The sequence below is a fragment of the Castor canadensis genome, chromosome 9 (genome assembly GCF_047511655.1).
Source record: "Castor canadensis chromosome 9, mCasCan1.hap1v2, whole genome shotgun sequence".
Lineage (NCBI taxonomy): Eukaryota > Metazoa > Chordata > Mammalia > Rodentia > Castoridae > Castor > Castor canadensis.
Window position 1 is genome coordinate 41917300 of NC_133394.1, and position 21801 is coordinate 41939100.

General features: G+C 37.2%; 1 protein-coding gene across 1 annotated transcript in view; it reads right to left on the reverse strand.

Annotated features, from left to right (window-relative positions):
- Positions 1 to 4737: 4737 nt before the first annotated feature.
- The window catches only part of Col25a1 (collagen type XXV alpha 1 chain), a 442122-nt gene continuing 425058 nt past the window's right edge, over positions 4738 to 21801 (reverse strand). The window contains exons 33-37 of the mRNA XM_074041521.1: positions 17278 to 17331; positions 14872 to 14925; positions 10535 to 10621; positions 8169 to 8207; positions 4738 to 4898 (exon numbers count right to left, since the gene is read on the reverse strand). Coding sequence (XP_073897622.1) covers positions 4896 to 4898; positions 8169 to 8207; positions 10535 to 10621; positions 14872 to 14925; positions 17278 to 17331 — 237 coding nt within the window. The 3' untranslated portion in view covers positions 4738 to 4895. The remainder of the gene's footprint in view (positions 4899 to 8168; positions 8208 to 10534; positions 10622 to 14871; positions 14926 to 17277; positions 17332 to 21801) is intronic.

Sequence of the window (21801 nt, forward strand, 5' to 3'; positions counted from 1 at the left end):
AATCCTTTGTGAACTGTGTCTAAATCGAAGGAAACAGGCCAGGTTTTTCATGAATACCAATAAAGCTTTATAACAATACAATTCATTATCATTGTTTGGATTAATATTGTAATAATTACACACTTTTTACATTATGAAAATAAGTCATAAATAGTGTAAAAATAATTCTGAAGATCAACTTCTCACAAACAAGGAACCCTGAAAACAAGTTTAAAAAGCAAATGAAAACAAATTAGAAAGTGAACACAACACAACTATCTCCAAACTGTCAATCAAAAATTCCATCGTCTTGATTCAGAGATGTCATTTGGAGAAATTACAATGAAACTGAAATAAGAAATCCAACAGGGAGAATTCAGTCTTTCAAATATTCACACTACTAAGATAGTCAGGTTTGTGCCATATTTACAGTGATAAGACACAACACATTGTAGGACACTCAATTACATGAGACTGGCCCATGAAACATTTTTAGAAAAACACAATGTAACACTTGCCAATGTATTCTTTCATTTTCCTCTCACTTTGTATTTATGTGAGTTTTTGGCAATATAAAAATAGCTGCACATAGAGATGAAGTTTAAAATGTAAAAAATACAAATAAAAATATAATATTTCCTAAAGAAAAATCAGATACATACATCTTTTAAAAATGTTAAGTTGAATGAAACATTTACAACAGTATAAAGAATATTCACATAAATGTCAACAATATGTAAGACATTCTTTTGTGAATCAAATTCATTAATATTTCTGAGAATATCAACTGCATTTTAAGAAACATTGGTACTTTCTTCATTGTCGACAAATCAAACATGACAGGTCAGGTTTGAAAAAGTTTTCCTATTTCCCAAAGAACAATTCTGCTAATAAGCAGGATAGGCAATTTATGCACTTAAATGTATTTTAATGAGAAATACTGTAAAATATTTATTAGCATTATATTAACAAAAAAATCCATCAAAAATTTAAGTCGAATTTAAATTTAAGAAAAATAGAAGTAGAACTGGAAGGTCTTTATCTTTTGAAAGAATTTAGCAGACTCACACGTGGTAAAACATGTTAATTGGATGAGGGATGTGTGATTTTAACAGCTGGCCCCACATGTGGTTGTTTTTAGTATTTTTGGAAAGACAAGGTTCCTATGAACTTGGATGTCCTAGAGATAGCAAATTTTTGTTTGTAAATAATATTTAACATTACCAATTCTATTTTTAGTAGTGTTAAACGTTAAAATCATTTGATTTTCAAGAAATAAAGAAAAATCAAGATTTCAAATATCAGCATCTGTGTGTTCCTTATTATCATCACTTATTAAAAGATGTTACAACATCATCAGACAAGTACATCCCAATTCTGGGTGAGACAATATAAAAGGGTGGGGGAAGGTAAAATGTTAACTTTTTATGCTTCAATAGTAATATTTAAAAAAACTTGGAAGCACATTTCCTAAGTGATAAAAATATGAGATATCAATGACAATTTTCCCATAGGTAAAGACATGCTCATTTGACCTTTTCCTAAAATAGCAGGTACACACATGCATTGAGACAAAGGGCACATAGTATAAACCATTTGGTGTGTCAGCTCTTGCTGTCTCAATTAGAAGATAACACAGACTGTAGGTTCAAAAATAAGACCTTCCCGCAGGTAGAAATGAAAGACAACCCAATGTTCTCTATAAAACTCACGCCATGAAAACAAATTCTCCAGCAGTGCTTTTGGTAATGAAAACTAGAAGTTACTTTAGCACCAGGTATTCTACATGACATGTGCAGATTTCTCCAACAGTGGTTGTATCAAGTTTAATCAGATTATAAAACCTCAAAGATGAGTGAATGAAAGTTGAATAAGGTATCTGATGTATGAAGTGAACGTGAAATAAAGGGCTCCACAATCCAAGTTAAAACATACCATCTATAGGCACACTGTTTTGTTTTACATTAAGAAAGGCTGGTCATTGAACCATAATTATAGCAAATTCATGAACTTTAAAAGTAAAATCATACACTAACAGTTTAGGAATGCTATTAAACAGAGAAAAGAAATTATCCATAGTAGAGATGCCTTGTCCATAAAGAAAAAAATGAAAAATGTTAGCACCAACCAAAATGAATGGAAAATAATTTTTAAGGTAAAACACGTAACAAATTTTCATCCTTGAAGATGTTTTGTTAGACGTAAAACTTGACTTTGATTTATTTCTATGTCTTTCCTATGTTTTTCTCAACCCTCTATCCAATAATATAAAGGAAAGAAATCTTTAAGAAAGCTATGTTATCAATGTATAAGTCAACAACCATAATTCATTATTGAGTCATTTGGAAAGAATATGAGAATTCTCTATATAGATACTTGAAAATATTTTAATAACCCAAAGTTTAAATTATTCATGGTGGTTAAGACCTAGTATTTCCACTGAACAAGAGGTATCATCTCTTTGTGAAATGCTTCTTTTGATGTTAGGACATTTTTATTTGAAGCCAGGCAAGTTTTAAGTAGCGATTCATTCTCAGTGTCTTTTCTAGTAGAGGAATAGAGAGGAAGATAGGAAGAAATATAGTCACCAGATACATCTCAAGATGTTACAGTTGGTTTTTCTGAAGATAATGTAGTTCCACTCACTTGGGTTCATTTTTCCCAAACCATTTAAGACAAATTGTTCTAGACATTAGGCAGTACATTATTTTAACCATGCCATACAAGAAATTGTTAGAAATGTCCTTTAAAAAATGCTAAATTGTCTTAGGGGGTGTGGAATGTTGCTAGAAATATTGCCAAGTAGACTGACCTAATAGTTTAAACATCTCTCTAACCTTGGAAACTAAATGTAAAAGAAAAATGACACTATTTTATATAATGGAGCATTTGGCTACATAATATGAAAGAGCTCATAAGGATCTTAGGGTCCTTGTTTTGTAATTATAATTTACTGTTGTTACCATAAGTCAATGATGAACTAATTTCTGGTGGTGAAAACCTATGTACAAAACCAGAAAATTTCCCACAAAATGGCATTGAATAATGGAAGGAAATTGAATTCCCTAATGGGTTGACAAGGGTGATTACTTCTCATTAAGAATGTCCTCCTTATGTAACCCTTCTACTTACAATAAGCCACTTCCAGATAGGCTATTGTCTCCTTACTGTGCAAAGAAATGCTCAGTCTAATATGGCTAGGTAATTTTTGAGCAAGTAGATGAAAAAAATGCTTTTTATGGTAACTATATTTCACAGCTTTCTCAGATCTCAGATTTGGTCTGTGGATAAGACACACATTTAGAAATGTAAAAACAAAAAAGAGAAAGAACTCTAAAGATAGAAAAAGTTATAATCATAAGAAATAAAAATGAATTAATGGTATCAAGTGAAATAAAATCTTGACTTATATTAACTGAAAATCTCTATGTATGTTACATTCATCATTTAAAAAAATCAAAAAGTACTGAAAAATGCTCAAATTTCATACAACTGTTAAACTGAAAATGGAGCGTCTTTTATATTTTCTTTAATTATCTAAAACAAGAGAAATAGTACTAAAAAGTCATTCTGACTGTTGGCATCAAATTATTACAATGTGAAAACTTGTCTTTAAAAAGTATTGCTCAAAACACATGACAAAAAATGGAAACCATTTTTTCTAAATTGTCCTCAGACTAAAAAAAGAAGAGAAGCCATGAGAAAGAATGGAAAATACCTTCTTGTTTCTAGAACTTGTAGAAAATGTTTGGTATGGGTTGGATCTTGGAAGGAAGGGAAGTTCTCACACCAGCTTTTGTAGAGATGAGAGCAGGGAGTGACCCTGCATCTTCAATAGATGTTATTTTGGCTAACCCCTTCTCAGGACATGCTATTTCTTCAGCAATCTGAGCTTTTGTGGGATGTCCACACCCTTCGTCCTCAGGAACTGGGGCTGCCATTCCAAGAATCTCCTGTCCAAAAAGCAGTGCTGCATGCCTCTGTCATTTTCCAAAAGTACCCAGATCAATTCCTGCTGGAATTCAGCTGGTTAAAAAAAAAAAGGTCTGTTCTGTGTATTTGCACTGGTAAACCTCTTTCCTACTTGGTCACATTTAAGACAGTGCAGGATGCTGAACCGGTCCTCTTCCCATGTCTTCACTGCCAAGAGCAGCTCAAGGAAAACTGGATGCAGCAATAGGCTCAATCCCTTGGTGCTGTAGACAAGGTGGCCATATAAGCCGACAATACTGGAAGCTGTCGATCTGCAGTTGGGACCACAACTCCCTCAAAATACAAGACCAACTGTGTGTGCTCTCCACCAGCTTATCTCTTTTTGGCAATAAGCCACGGTGTAACCCCCTTGAGATGACAAAAGGAATAAAAGCTCAGATGTAATCAATGGATGCACCAAACAGCATGCTAGCTTCTGAATTTGTACAAGAAGCAGGGTTGCCACAGTCATGCTTTTTTAGTCAGTTTCAGTGGGTAGTATGGGCAGGGATCAATGCTAGTGGGTAGGTGAATGTGACAAGAAAATCCAAAATCAGTCAGTATAGTTCATATTCATAGATTTGAGTCCATATTTGGTCACGATTTCATGTAAACTATTTCATGGCACTTTTTTTTTTGTCCATGCAATTAACAAGCTCAAAGTAAGAAAATAGCAAGAACAACCATTCTCTATCACTGATGTCCATATAAATACGTATCTTCACATGATAAAGAGATACTGATCTATGTTTTCTGCAGGCTCCTCACTGGCCAATTTCAGATGTCAGTGGAGAAAAGATGGACACGTGAACTACTGAAAACACGAGGAAGCAGCTCTATGTAAACATATTTCAGACTTGCAAAACTTGCAATTTGGTTTTCAACTATAAATATAAAAAGTGGACCATTATATGTACAACTTCATGCTGGGAAGGTTAGATTCATCACTGCAGAAAAACAGACAACAAAATGACAAATACATGAAATTAGTAGTCTTGGGTAACAATTCCAAATGAACGTTCTTTATTGTAGGAAAGCTGGCAGAACTTTGAATGAGATTTTTCGTCATATAGCTAACCAATACTTTGGTGTTTCACATAGACTAGTTTTCTAAAGTGGATATCATGACAGTTTCCATCCTAGGTCCAACCCACATTTTTCCTTTTCCACTAAGAAACTTGTGGTATTTGTCTCAGTCATTATTCTGTGAAAGTAGAAAATTAGGATTTTATTAAATATATGCTATTATTAAGTTGCACTTTGTATTTATACTTACCTAGTCTTCTTCAATCATTTCAATAAAGCTATGGAAATGGCTCAAACTTCTGAGCTTACTTCACCATTCTGCCCAAAATGCTCTATGTACCTTCCATCTTGGTCCCTCTTTTCTTTGGCTGGTCCTGCCCTTCTAGAATGTTGGGCAAGACAGACCTGCCTGCTACCAGGGCTCATGCTAGGTGACAGGTTTCACTGTGAGTCAAGAATTATACAAATTCCTGGTCCCTCATTTGGAGCAGCTGTCATCAGGAGGTTTTTTCTAGAACTGAACTTAAGTCTGAGAGGCTAAGGAGCAGTGCTCTTTGAGGTATTGGCTCACAGAGCAGATCTTAGAGACTTCCTTGACTCAACTCCTCACTCAAAAATCAGCGAGAAAAGTAAAGTGCAGAGGAGAATGAAATGACAAAGGTCTCTTCACCTGTCCTCTACAGGGTGATGAGTTCGGAGTTACTTCTCAGTTTCTTAATTAACATTTGTTTTTCTCTCTCCAAGAAAACTACATGCTTTACTCGGTGTGCTTAGGAGGATGTGTACTTTCTGACTTCAGAGACAAAATTCCTTTAAAGTTTATACATGTCACATCAATGGCGAAAAACGTGTCTATGGAAAGCATTCCATTCTCCAAATTCTCACGTATCTCAAATTTTAAATCCGATGCAAGGCTGGGTGCCATTACCAAAGTTTTATAAGTAATCTGTAGAATTTCAAACTTTTTTTTAACCTCAGATTTTACAAAAGACTTTGTTACTGGGTTTTAGGAAGATTCTACTGCAAACATGTCAGCCCTATCCAGAAAAATAAAGTTCAGTGGAGTATTAAAGAGATGAAGATGTGAACCACAGGGCAAAACTCTAGACGTTTTTTCCATTATGTAGCTTCTAATCCCTGGATGAGGATGGCCGATAAGTTTAATAACCTATATTTTCTGTTAATTTCTTTTTTCTTTCTTTCTCTCCCCTTTTCCTTTTCCTTCTCCTCCCTCCATCCTTTTTCTTTTGTTTTGATTTATGAGATGGTCTCACTATGTAGCTCAGGCTGGCCTTGAACTCATGATCCTACTGCTTTAGCCTCCCAAGTGCTGGGTTTACAGGTGAGCACTATCTCACCTGGCTTGCCTGTGTTTTCTTAATATATTCTGTTATTTACTCACTATTCAAATTACATTGTTAACTGGTACATTATACTTCAATTCTAGTTTAGCATCTCTTCTTGTGCTGATACATTTAGAAAGCTGAGCTTAATATCTAGATGGAAAAGTAATTTAAGCAAAGATCAAACAGTTTTGCATGAAAATGTTATTAGTGAAAGCAGCAAGCCAAGAGGACTTGTTAATTACAGTGACTTATGCTGCTTCTATAATATGAATTTTATAGTTTACCATTTCATGAACTAAAATGATGATGAATCCTTTGCCTGTCACCATTAGTTTTATGACTTTACAAAAAGGAAGTGATTCAGAAGTGGCCACAAACAATTGTGACTCCAAGTTCTGAGTAGTGTCAGATGACTGGGGAAGACATCTTTATCTCCCCCTGATGAGCTAATGACTGAATTATTAAAAAAAAGTCATTATCCTATTAGATTACAGGACAAATGGTGTAGGATGGCATTACAGATTCCACAAACGGGAGTTCTGATGGCAGGAGGATAGAGAGGTCATCTTAAGACCCACCTGACCTCATACACGATCAAGCTAATTATCCAACACACTAAAAGTGGAGAATGGGAAACTACAAAATGAATGATGGTGTTAAGAGAGAAGGTTTTGCTTTCCTTGGCCAGTGTGTGAAACTAGTTAAGCAAAGAGAATTACACGGGATTTCCTCACTGGCTGAGCTGTGAGAGGCAACTAAGAGAGTCGAGGGTCTTCTACAGTCTTACCTAGTTTGTTCTAATTTTGCCGGTGAAGTATGCCTGTCTGCAATTACTGAATAAGCTACAAGGCACTGGAGACAAAATTTCAAGGTCAAAGCTGAGTGTATACTTCTCCCAGCTCATTTTTACATCAGGGCACTTCTCTCGTTCGTTAGTGCAGTCCTTCGTGACTGGGTTAACACCACAAGGTGTGAAGGTTTGGCATTCCTCAGGGAGTATGGGACATGCAGATCTCTCCCTGGCTTTTGCTGCTGTCTCTCTCTCTCTCTCTAGTTCTCTTACATGCTAGCTCAGTGTTCTTGAAAGTTCCTTTTTTTAAATTTGTTTCCTCATCTGTAAATTACTGCATGGATTAAGTGAAGTGATATTTCCTATATGGAAGGGCTTATCACACAGCCTCTGAGTACAGAAAGTTCTCTAGGTAGGACACTCCCCATCCTGACAGACTGTGGGAGTCACGTGAAGAGGCTAAACTAAATCAATACCATAAAGAAGGCCAGTTTAAGCAAATCAGTTTCTCCTAAATAAATCAAGACATCACTAAAAAAATTATGCTTATGTTTTCTGCTTTCTCAGTTTCGTGACTAACATTGACAGGGTTCTACCATGTACTAACATATTTGTCTAAATAACTGAGTTAAAGGAAAAAGAACACAATTAAGAATCACTTTAAACAGGAGGACAAAGAGTTTATCATCAAGATGACCTGCCGTTTCCATTCCAAATAGGATTAAATAGAGAAGGTTCCAGGTTACATGTTTGCTAAGACTGCTGTCACTCATCAGCTAAGAAAGAAATCAGCAGTAAATACAGTCATCAAAAGATATTCTGGAGTTGGAATCTGTTTGTTTTCCTTTGGTGGGACTGGGGTTTGAATTCAGGGCTTTGCACTCACAAAACAGGCATTCATGCCACACCTCCAGTCCAAATTTCTTTCTTTCTTTTTTTAAATACTCAAACAACTTGCAAGAATGTCAAAGGAAAAAGGTCTGTTCTGAATGGAAAAGGCCAGGTCAAGAGAAAGGGAAAGTGCTTCTTTGTAGAGAAAATTCCATAAAGCCTACCTTTTGCCAACAACCAGGCATGGGTAATCCATCTGGTCCCTGTTTTAAAGAGAAGAAAAAGAATTCCTCAGGCCCCTCAAGAGTGATCAAATCTTAAAGCTCACATGCTCAGACTGAAAAAAATGCATCTCTATCTGTCTCAGGTGGTTTCGGTCATAGGCATCTTTTACCAATATTTTACCTGGTGTTAGTTAAAATGACGATAACTCAACCATTTTCTAAAGTGAGTACAATTTTGAAAACACATAAAGTATAGAAAATGCTAGGACTAATTTTGGAAAAGCAATTTACAAGGCATGGTGGTCTAGTGGTCCACTCACAGTAATACTTTTAGATAATGAATTTGTACTATATCTCTTAATTTCATGAAAACACATCTCACAATTATCTTTGTTAAATAAACCAAAATAACTTCTCTTCCTGATCACTACAGACTATGACTGAATCATAATAATGATGACCAATGGTAAAGCATTTCTATCTGAAGTTTATAGTTCTTCATAGGTCAATATTTTTCTTTTCTATATTGAAAGTGAACCATTTTCAATTGAAAGACAGTCTATCTATATTTTATAATCAAATGTTATCCATAGCATTTATTACTTTTTCTATTTAAATTCTTCAGAAGTCAGTTGACATTCTGAAGAAAATAAGAGGTTCCTAAGTGTTGTAAAAATTTAAAGTGTAAAAATTCTTCAGATACAAATGAAATAGGAAGAGTTATATTATGAAGGCATGCTTGTATTCCTCCCCCCAATAAAATGGTTATAAAATATGACTTATCAACAACAAGCAAACAAAATAAAAGACTGGGCACCTCATATTAAAGATTTGTAGCTACAACCACTGTCTTAGTGACATTTCTTTCTATAAATACAGTATCATAAAAAGACTTACAAAATGGAAATTTACCTTTAAAGAATCATGCTTGGTAACTAAGGAATCATATAAAGAGCATGCAGACCAAGTGTAACACAACCATGAAGTTTTTCTTTATACTCCAGAAAATATGAATATACTTCCTTTTTAAATGAAAAAAAATCTTTGAAATAGTTTTACAAAATCTTTGGGAAAAATTGGTAATGCCAGATTGGTACAAGGAGAAGGATCAACCAGTAGAATTTTAGATTTTAGTAAAAGGAGGATTTTGGGTTCATGCTAATGGAGGTAAGGGAGTTCTGGCTACTTGAGGAAAGTGAGTTTTGAAAGGAGAGACCATTAAATTGAAAGGTTATGTGGCAAAGAAGGTTTGGGCTGCAGACTATTATCTTTAGAAGCTCAGAGGAGTTGGGCTTTCTTCCCCATGGTCTCTTCCTAGCATTCTCTCAGATTGGTTAACTCTCAACCACAGAAGCTTCATTCTCTAGGTTTGGCCCTTATTTGTGACCTGATAAAAATTTATCAGAAGAGACAAAAGTACCTTTCTTTCTTTCACAGAAAAAAAAAAAAAGAAGTTAAATTTAGGGTAAAACCAAAAGTTATGGCCTAGTAGTGGCTTTGCATCAATCATCTTTATGTAATTTTAAAAATAATCTTTAAATGTTTACTGAGTACATTAATATTCCACAGAACACAGAGGTGGTGGTCCATCAGTTGTGAGAAGGACGTCAGGTTAGTTTGCATTCACTGACAATGTGTGCTCGCTCTCTTCCCTCTGCAAGAGTCTCAGGAAGAGCCTATTCGTGCACATGCATGTGGTGTGTTTGTCATGTAAAGCCTGCTCCAGAAAGAGCCACTTTACACTGATAGAATGACTATGTAATGAACAAAGGAAATGCATGCAGGAAGGTAGGAAAGAGAAATACTGTACCAACTGGCAAGGGGCATCCAGCCCATCCAGGCCAGGCTGGCCTGGCTCCCCTTTTTCCCCCTTAACGCCACGGAATCCCTGTTTGTAAAGATTAACTCAGAATGTTACTAACACAAGAATTCACTTGAACACAAATTCTGCTAAAGAAATAATTAGATCAAAAATGGGCTGGGAGAGGAGCAACTCAAAAGGGAGAAGTAACATCCGGGGATGTTGGGAGCAGTTTCCTAACAGGGCAGGGCTGGTCTGGAAGTGTGGCCTCCTCTTCTGAGGGGCACAGAACAATGCTGGTTCCTCAGATCCTGTATTCAGGTTCCAGCTGCATGGCAATACTTAAGAGTTAAGAAGCCAGGCAGAGGTAGTGGCTGGAGACAAAATGTGGAACCAGGATCTGAAAACCCTGATAACCTGAGATAGACATTTCTGATCACATGTCTTAGAGTCCCTGTTAAATGACCCCACTGGAACTCTGCTGTTACTGGTCCCTCTAGCGTGCTCCTCTCCCATGTCACCCATCACACAGGACATCTGGAGACGGTGCTATGATCAGACATACCAACGGGCAGGGCGCATCTAATCCAGGCGCACCCTGTTCTCCTTTCTCCCCTTTAGGCCCCTTTTTGCCTTTCTTTCCCTTTTCCCCCTGTGGATACAAGGGTTTAAATAAAAGACAAGTTTTATTGGGGTGTGGTGGTGGATAAAGGTGATTCAAAAGATGGCTTAGCTAAGAAAAGTCTGGAAAGACATTTACCACTGCTTTCTGGTTTAGATAGGCATGATATTATATATTAAAAAAAACACTCTTGGAGTGACAAAACATTCTGGGCAATGGGATGTAGGATTTTAAGTTTCACAAGAAGATGAAAGAAGCTGAAAGACTGACACATCAGAAAGGCAGATCACTGCTGCCTTTCACAACACTGTCGCAGTCATTGGGAATTAGGGGTTTGGGTCATAGATCTATAGAGAAAGACAGATAGCAACTGTATTAAAGCCAACCAGTGGCAGCTGGAGTTCCGAGGAGTAATGGATGCTTCATCCAGTGTTCAGTACCTGTCAGCTTGCTTTTGTTCCTAGTCCTGTAACATGTGAAAGTTACACTGAACCACAGGAAGGAAAAGGAAAGAATATTACCAGCCTCTGCATCTTGAAATCATTTTTTGCAGCTCTCATTAAAACTATTCAATGTATTAAAATACACTTCTATCGCCTTTAACTTTTTTTGTTTTATAGAACTACAAGCAAATGCTGCTTCTTTTTAAGTCAGGTGAACAAATGCTTATAGTCATAATACTTTGCAATGATACCAATGGGAAGAATAGACAATTATAAACCTAGGGGTTTCTTTAATTCACTTTCTTAGTGATCTCATGCCTGGTGTTTGCAATGGTAAATGAGTTTCCAGCTTACTCGCAATGTGACAAAAAGCCAAAAAAAAAAAAAAAAAAAAAGTGTTCCAGAGAGGAAAAGCAGTTTGAACTCAGTAAAAATGAGATAGGCAGGATTATTACCTAGTGGGAATGCAGCCTTGGACATTAGTATTTAGGAATCAAGGTATGGGTGGTAGAACATCTGCATGGCTCCAGGGATGGAGGAATCAAGGGATGGAGGAATCAAGGAAAGGAGGCAAAAGGAGGCAAAGGAAGGAATGCACCGCAGCTGTTTTGCGTTAACATAAATATCCCTGCACATTTACAGACAGGGAGTTGGTGCTGTACAGAATACAAAATATGATACGATACACATTTAAATTAGTGCATTCACTCGGCAATCAGGATGGCAGTTACAATAAATGGAATAATCTCTGAAGCAAACAACATGAATATTCAAAGGCGAGAAGACATACACAACAGAGACATGAGAGTCACTTCAAATTAATACAGTCATTCTGACAGCATGAGTGAAAGCGTCTCATTTATCTCCCGTGTGCCGAAAAGATTGCATCAGAAGGCTCAGAATCAAAACCACTTGGGTTTCTTGAACACTAGGGAAAGAGAAATTCTGGGTAAAGGTTTAGTTGATCATGACCAAAGACAAAGACTGAAGGCAGGATGAAACAAGAGCAGGTATAAGTAGGAAGCAAGAAGAGAGGTGCATTGGGAAGTTGGGTGTGTGTAAAGATGGATGAACATCCTTCCCTAGTGAGTAACTCCAATGCTGTGACATGAATTGATTTAAACTTGTTTGGATGAGTTCTTTCCTCAAGAAGACAGTGGATTTATCTGCAAGTAGGTGTAACTGAGACCAGGTGTGTTGGGTGTCAATTTGGAATTCATTATTTAATTGGTAAATCAACCATTGGCCATTCAATAACAGAGCTGTCATATGAATGTTATTGGCTGGGCACTGGGAATTCATTTATTATTAACATTTTAGTGAGCATCAAGCTTTATGGGAAAGATGCTCATGTACAAAGAATAATATCCCAAAGTTACTAATCAGCACTGATTGTAATATGCAACACAAAGTTGTCTGTCATCTTGGGTATGATCATGTGAGAACTCTTGATAACTTTTTATTCTTCATGTCACAGGATGATATAGATAAAATGTTCACTTTAGAATCTTAACTTGCCTAAATACAAAACTTTAATCATGGAATCTGTATATAGAAATATTTTGTATTAACATTTTTCTGGGGATCAAATTTGTAGCTTTATTCATTCATAAACTATAGTAACGGTTATTCTCTTTTCTGCAGTGCTTGGGATCAAATTCAGAAATTCATACATGCAATGCAAGCACTCTGCCACTAAGCTATATACTGCCCAAAACTGGTATATCTCTGTCTGTCTATCCATCCATCTATTCATCTATTTATCTCTTATTTTTTTTGGCAGTACTGGGGTTTGAACTCTGGTCTTCACACTTGCTAGGCAAATATTCTACCACTTGAGCTACACCTCTAGCACTCAAATACTGATAATTTTTTAAAGATCATAAAATTTAGTACTTCATGATGATACACTTTTGAGTGAATGAGATTCACAACCCATCAGGTATATATGAAAGGCATATCTTTAAAACACACCCTGTGCTAAAAGCTTTCGTGGGCAATTTATCTGAAAACTGTGTACTTTGTAGTCAGAATTTTTAATTTGGGACAAAATATCTATTCTATGCTTCTGTTTCCTTGTCTGTGAAATGAGAAAATGACAGCACCAACTTCAAGGTAATGTTGCAAGGATTCAGAGATCTAGCATATGCGAAGCTCTCTGGAAAAACACGTAAGTGCTCAGTAGACACGATGATGGTTGACAGTGATGGTGGCTGTTGCTTTGGGATAACCGCTGCAGGAGGCTAAGTAATGTTTCAGCGGGCTTTATAGCCTTCGGCAAATCTTATGTGGCTTTGCTTTTCCATCAGGTAAAAACTTCACCGTCCAAGAGAAATCACTGAGTTTTAAGAGCAGCGTGTTAGGTACAGCAGGGCATGAATTAATCTGAGAAGTAGAACTGGACTAAACTATATTTGTGAAGGTATAATTTCAGCTACTTTAACATTTTCACTATTCTATTGAAGTGATGAGTTTCTGTTGCCTTCTTTTTGCTTTGTCTAAAAAATTCTTAGGTCTGCTAGTGGGTCAAATACTCAAGCAAAGTACAGAGAGAGAGGGAAAAGAGAAAAAGAGAAATGGAAAAAAATGACTTTTTAGCATGGTGTTGCCATGTCCATGGCCTGCCTGCAGGTTACTGAACTCACGGCTTTGAAGTGCTCTCCCTCTTGAGCCATGCCCTCAGTCCTTTGGCTTTAGTTTGTTTTTCCGATTGAGTCTCCTGCTAACTTTGCCCAGGCAGGCATCAGATTTCAGTCCTCCTGTCTCTGCCTCTCCAGTAGGTGGGATTACAGGCATGCACCACCATGCCAGGCGAGAAAATGATTTTAAAATCCACAATCTAACCTTTTCAGTTATAAAATGATACTGCCTGATACTGGCCCATGAAGTTATTGGTCCTGAAATGAAACCTCAACACTCACTCATAAAATACACTGCCTTCGTTTTAGACACCTACAGCTGTCAGCTCTGAACCTGACACTGAGTCCCAGCCTCTGCACAGTGACCTTACTGTGGTTTATCTGTCACACTGCTTGTCCTCTAGGTATGGGGGCTTGAATTTAGGGCTTTGTGTTTGCTAGGCAAGTGCTCCACCACGTGAGTTATACCCCATCCCTTTTTGCTTTATTTATTCAGATGGGGTCTTGCTAACTTTTTGCCCAGGGTTGGCATCAAACTGCACTCCTTCTACTTATGCCCCGTGAGTGCATGCATTAACAGGTGTGGGCCACTGTGCCCTGCTTATTTGCAGAAGTGGGGGTCTTGCTAACTTTTTGTCTGGGCTGACCTCAAACTGCAATCTTCTCAATCTTCTCCCAAGTAGCTGGAATTATAGGCATGAACCATCACACCAGCCTCTGTTTTTGAACGTAAAATATAATAATAATAAATCAAGGCACACAACATAAGGTACACAATGTATCTGTTTCTTTCCTGGGAATGCTGAAGATAAACGTGATTCTGGCCTTACAGGGTTAGAGGAGTTTTGACAGAATACCACAGCAGGGTTGTGCTATGTGATTTTACTTTTATGAAGCTACTTTCAAAATCTCTAAACGTTACATAAAAATCCCCCCAAACCCCTAGGGTCATGTGTTTGAAGGATTGCAGCTTGGATATCTGGGGCTGGAGTTTTTATTCTGTGCTAGACAGTGCCCTATTTATAGTGATGTAGCCTTCTTTGGTTCTTCTGAAGACCTGACTCCTTAGGTCAGGATCAGTGTTTTTGGAGCACCGGATTGAGACAAGTGAGATATCTGATGGAACCACACAGGTTGAACAGGAAAGCAGAAAACAAGAGCAGAAGCAGGCAGGTCACATGCTGAGAGGGGAGGTCACCTTTTCACCCTTTTCTCCCAGGTCTCCCTTCTCGCCTCGTGGACCAGGGAAGCCCTACAGAATAAAAAGAAAACCCAAGCGATTTATTGGTGTAACTGTCAAATCATATTGGGTTTCACTCATCTGAAATTAGACATAAAAAAAGACATGCCAAATTATCTTAAAACTTGAGTAAAGTAGCACTTAGAAATAGTAGTTTTCTTACATCAATTATCTATATACAATAAGGTTTTTGCTTTTTCTCCTAAGAAATGCAGAGTGGCAAGAATACCAGGATATTAGTTTGAAGCCTGGGAAGCTCACTGGTGTGTGTGGGTTTGGGCAGGTCACTTACCTCTGTGCTTTAGCCCCCCTGATGGCAAATTGGGCCTCACAGGTATCTACCACACAGCTGTTTGGATGTTAAATGAGATGATATACAGAAAGTACCTGCATGATGTCTGCACATCCCAGGTGCTTAACAAACAGTGACAGTGATAACTTGTTATTGTCTTTATTCACACAATACAGGATAACCAGTGATTGTTTCTACAGGCATTTCCTTTTGACACTTTTATAGAATGATGTTAATAAGAGAAAATGCATATAAGGACTTACTGCTAAAAGAAAAAATATTGCATAATAGCTTAGAGGAAAAATATACCATTCCCTAAGGGTAGCATGTGAGAGGTGTATTGATTTTATGCATATTTTTTCCATGTGTGGGTCATGCTGCTGTCAAGTACCCTTAATTTGGGAAAGTATTTTGAAAGCTACTATTCACCGTCCTAATTTTATAGTAGCTGATCATGTTTCTTTCATGCAAACACTATTTTATATTGCTGTCCACATGCACAGCAATATATTCTATGCATAGCTATATGCACAGACAAAATAAGAAGTGTTCTTGCCGTTCTTGGTGATGGAGACCATCAGTATCTATCGTATAAGGAGATGTTTATTGCACATAGTACTTACATCAAGACCAGGCTCTCCATCTTTCCCCTGCCAAAGAACCATAGTAGCTACATTAGTGTTCCTAAGTCCCAGGAATAGGTTATTCTTTTATTTAAGGTTGCCTGGACATGCGACACCAGTATCAGAACAACTATTCTGAAAATGTACAAAGGAATCTGGATTAGTAATACAGACTTCTCTACCTAAATCAAGTTGAAGTGACTGTTAGTGTTGCAGTTAGGGGTCATGGAAATTTTCAATGATGTATTGGGTTAAATAGACTATTTTGCTGAAGTTTAATGAGTGTTATTCAGGCTATTAGCTCAGGAGTGAAATCAAAAGCAAAAATATTGTTTAGTTAATTTTAAAAACACACCAATAATCACAAAGGGTGTGAATCAATGGCACTTTAATTTTATAACTTAGTAGTTACCTTATTCATGAGAAAAGAATGTGAACACTATTTCTTGTTAAATAGTTGTAATTTAGCCAGATATGCACGTTGGATAGAATGAGTATGAAGGTCCCACCTTAAAAAGGTTCTTAAGTAAGCTTTGTAAATCACTGATTCTCAGATATAAAAGGGGTCGTAAGACTGCTATATAAAGATGATAAATTCACCCCCATGCTTCAGGTTATTCTGGTGGTAACTCTGTTATGTCATCGTACTGATCCACAAAAAAAATTCCAAGAATCTGCTTTGACTCAGATTTTGACAACTACCTCAAAATCAGCCTGTTTTTTTTAGTATTTGAAATAGCCAAATACTAAAGTGGCTTAAAGTTTAATATTTCAGTTTAAAAAAGTAGGTGGAAAGTGTATGAAGGTATAAACTTTAATACCATATATTCTTCTTTGTGTCCTACCCTACTGAATTGATATTGCCACAAATATAATGTTTGCGAAATAAACTTGAGACTTCAATTTGGTTCTGTGTAATTAAGGATTTTCAGAGGCTGGAACGCTAACCAACATTCTGAGTTCTGAAGATCATTTTCCTCAGTAATTTAGAAAGGTCAGAAACATCTAGTCATCATAAATATCAATTGATCTTGGGGATAACTTTTACTAACAGGAGTGCTTCTAATAAGCTATGAGAATAAAATAAAATGTGAAGAAGGTTATTGTAGACAAAACTTCCACACCCAGTTTTGGATACAGTGGTGTCAGGAGGGCGTTATTTGACAGGAGGAATCCTGCTTTCAGGTTAGAATTGTTTATGCTCCAGTCTCTGATCCTTTCAATCTTGTGACATGCATGGGTGTGTGTCTGCATACAAGGAGAGGGTGAGACAGAGTGTGACCTATCATCTATGAAGAACATGGAATTATTCACTTTGAAGATAATCAGTGGATTGTCTTTGCTTCTCTGATGGGATTAGTCTGACCCACAAGGGAAGGGTTAACTGTGTCAGTGGCAGATCTTGGATGCATGCTGAAGGTGGTGACTGGTTGAGTGACAGTGACTCACAGGCAGGCCGTAGGGGCCTCTGGGTCCAGGCTCTCCCACAGCTCCTTTTTCACCCTACAATGAAAAGCACAAAGTTCAGATTATATATGCATACTTACCTTTCCACACTTTCTGTTATGGCCTGTGTATAAAGCCTCTATTTGAGGTTCTGGTCCATCAAAATGCTCAAGATTGAGGCTCCTGCAGGGTTACGAGCACTGATGTAGTGAAAGGAATCCAAAGTGGTATATTTTACTACAGGACCTTTGAGAGAGAGGGCAGAAGAGACTGCTGCTACCTGCTCGTGCTAAAGGATTTACATTTCTAGAATGCTGGACATTGGTTTCTTAAGCATTCGTGTGAAACAATTATTTATTGAGTATCCCTTGTCTGAAATACTTGGGACCAGAAACATTTTGGATTTTAAAATATTTGCATATGCATGATATCTTGGAAGTGGAGCCCAAGCCTAACAACAAAATTCATTTGTTCCATGTACACCTTATGCACATAGCCTGAAGGTAAATTTCAACAATACTTTTAGCGTGCTTGTATTTCCACTACAACCTGTCACATGAGGTCAGCTATGGAATTTTCCACCTGTGGTGCCATGGTGGTGCTCAAAGAGTTTTGGACTCTGGAGTGTTTCAGATTTTTAATTTTGGGATTAGGGATGTTCAATCTGTATTACTTTTTTCTATCAAACATGTCTTTAGAGAAGGTCTTCCTTGGCCATCCCCTCCCTTTACCCAGTTCTATTTTACTTCGTGGACACACACAAATAACTGTTTACTCTCTGCTACTAAAATTTGTGCATCAGGGCTCCAGGGCCTCTTGCTTTGTTCCCTATTGCATTGCCAGGATATAGAACAGTGTCCAGTACATCAATAAATATTCATTGGATGAATTAAATCAAGTCAAGTTGTGTACACATTTTGCCTCCTTTTGAAAAAGAGGGTTTTTAAAAACCTTTATGCTTTTATTAAATGCTGATAAGGCAGGTACATATTACCTTCATCATTCTTGTTCCTAGTACCTATCTGATAGAATAGCTCAACACAGCTTAAATGATATAATCGCAAATGCTTATAAAGAAAAGTGTTGGAGTTGATCCCATGAAGAGAGATAACTGTGTCCTTCAAATAGTGTTTGCCATCTCCAGATTAAAGTGTTTGATAGTATTTAGCAAGACAACTTCAGGAGCAATGGTGATGATTACGTAAATAGCCTAACAGAAAACGTTAACCTCTCTTATTGTTCCTGTGAAGCAGTTTAATGGTTAGATCTTTTCTTTCCCCATGGGTAAAGCCAGCATCCCCTAATAACTGCTTGTAAAGGGACATGACACACTTATGTTTGTCTAAGCTCCAGGCTTCCAGGTGAACAGATTTCAGTTTTTTTTTTTTTTTTTTAATTTAAGGGGTTAGTGCAACTAATTAGCACTGCCACCAGAGACACACATAATAGGGAGATTATTGAAGACAAATATGATAAAAGTGTGTGGAACTTTTACAATAACGTAACAGCAATTGCACTCAGCAAAGTGGCCAGGCTTTGAATGAACCAGATTTAGGTTTGAATCCCTGTTCTGGCACTTTCTGGCTGTGAGGCCTCCAGCTACTTTCTCAAACTTCCTGTGCCTGAGTTACATTAGGCACAAAATAAGAATTGTAATACACATTCTGTAAGAATCATTCTGAAGATTAAATGTGACAGTAAAATAGGAAGTTATATGGTGGCAAGTAATAGGTACTATTGATAGATATTGCTAATAGTTGCTGGTCATATTTTTAATGAAAAGAACTTGACAATTTAAAGAACATGAATTTAAAATCATTGTTTAATTTTCAGATTGACTTTTAAAACAGTGGTGTAGGTGTTGGGAGGTGGGGGTTATAGGCAGGACTCACATGAGCCACAGCAGGTCTAGTTTGAAATCACTAAATATTAGAGTGGATTTACTTTGGAAAAAAAATTTCCATGGATTATTTTGATATCCACAGTTCCTTCCCTTTTCTCCACTAAAAATCTTGGCTTTGTTTGGTTTTTAAAACCAACACACTGTGGCTTATTTGAAGAAAGTGGTCACTAAAACATTTGTTTGTAGAACTCCTTGACTAGCCTTCCCCAAATGATTACTTTAAGCTAATGAGGCAGCTCCATTTCTCTGGACAATTACATCAGAAATGGACACATGACCCAGTGCTGGCCAATGATGCACTGGGGGACAGCCAGTGAGCTGGCAGTGCTGGGGAAGGTGTCCTCCCTGCTTACAGACCCCTCCTCTCTCAGGGAGAGCTCTGTCCTCTGCCTGTTTTTGCCAAGGGTACTTGGAACCACTGCTGCCAGCTCACTTGGGGTCAGGAGACAATGCTTCTGAGCAAAGCTCAGAGCCCTCTTTTGTCTATTTTGTTCTACGAAATCATCCATTTCTCATTTAAGCCAATTTGAGTTTGGGTTCTGCCTCTTAGAGGCCAAAGTACCCTAATGTTCCTATTTTGAATATATTTAGGAATGAAATATTAACACAGATATTTGAATGTGTAACTTTCCTGGATTAAGCAATTCTGAAAGAACTCGAGGCCCTCAAACTTAATACACTACAGAATTCCAAAGCAGTTACAAGGTCATGGGAAGAAATCAGCTGAAGGCAGGGAGCACCAGGTGCTTGGAGAGCTGTAGATTAAAAACTGTCAGTCATGTATTTAAGAAAATTGAGTAATAATGGCTGTCAAATGACTCATTTCTTTTGGGCTGGACTGACTTCATTCAGGCTCTTTAATTTGCATATCTACACTGAAGAATTATTTTAGATTGCCTCCCTTTGCAGATTCCTACATCTTTAAAAACTGAAATTTTTTTAAAAAGGATCCCAGATCCTCAATTGACTTTGAGAATCCCACTCAGTTTAGCACTTTGGGTGAGGAGCATTTGGAGAGTGGACACATGATCCGGTTAAGACGTTAGTGTGCTGGATAAACACAAGTGTAACACCATCACCCTGAGCTCCATCTGACTTCAACTATGCCTTCAAAAATTCTTAGCGACTTCATTTGCTTCTCTGGTTAATTCGGCCCCAGCACTGAGACCTGATATTTTTGTGGAGCTACGGAAGTAGCAGCTGATTCACCAAACAGAAAACCCTCTTGAGCCCTGGGGTACTGTGCAAAGGATTGCCTGAGATTTGCTGCTCTAATTTTAGCACAGAGGCTTGGTTTCTTTATGTAAAGCTTGAAAGTGAATCTGTATCAGCAGCATGGAGGCTCTCACCTCTGAAATATATTTAATAAAGTGATATTCAGAAGTTGGTTTGAGCTTAGAAATGAGACAATGGCGGCTTCTGATTATATGCTTCATTAGGACTCAGTTCTCTCTAGAACCATTTTTGGATAAAGTCAGTCTTCTTCACTGTATGTCTAGCCTCTCCTATTTGAATTCACTTTGGCCTCATTCTTTGGCTATTTCCTGCATACCTTTTTTCCCACTTTGCAATTAGATTGTAAACTCTTAGGTCAAGGAAAATAGCTGCTTCCTATGCAGCACCGAGTATATATAAGTATTAATAATAGACTATGGGCCAATGAGTCAATTATAATGTTATTTTTCAATGTACTGGAGCAAATTAGCATAATAGGCTTTCTGTAAGTAGGAGGAGTGCTTCTTTTTACACTAAAAATAATGCTTTACTAGCATTTGATAAGTATTTATTGCATGAATGAATTCACTTTATAGAATGTAGTATTAGAGGACTGGAAGGCATGTCCAAGAAATCACTACCCAGTTCTTTCTTCCTTTAAAGTAAATTATTCCAGACTGATGAAAGCTATCTAGTTTTAAAAGACTACAGACTTGCACAGTGAATCATGCTAACAGTTTGAAGCCCTCACTTTTTGAAACTTTCTTGATATCCTCTCCTGGATGGTGGGGAGGTTGATGACATAAGTCCACTCAGATACACAAAAAAACCTTGAGTTTTCCAAGGCGAGGAACACAGGGAGAGAGGGAAGAGAAGTTCCAGACAGATGACCGGCTGCTGATGCTGCAGTGCATTCTTTTGTGTCGGATATTTATCTTCCCTTCTGAACACTTTTTTCTCCTAAGGATATGGAAACATGGCCTAGCAATAGAGAGGTTCATGAAAGGTTTTTGTTTTATAATGCACTGAAATGATTTCCTTATGGCTAAAGAAAATCAGGCTATTCTTTGGCTAAAAAAAAAAAAGGGAACATGTATAACTATACAGAGAAGAGTAGTTAGGTTTTGTAATTTCCTTTGGAAAAATGTTATAACTTACTCTGAATGAATACAGTAGTTTATATTAAAGATTATCAACCAGAATATGTAGTTCTGGAAAAGTTAGTCCTGTTGACTTCAACCTTCTGGATGAATGCCAAATAAAAATATCTTCCTTATGGGTTAAGAAATAATAATTGCAGCTATTTATTTTAGCTATGTAAATGTATGCATTGTTTTTATGAAGGCAGCCCTATACTATTCTATTTAATACTCTGTGGTTTTCTTCTTTCAGTGTGAGGACTGAATAGA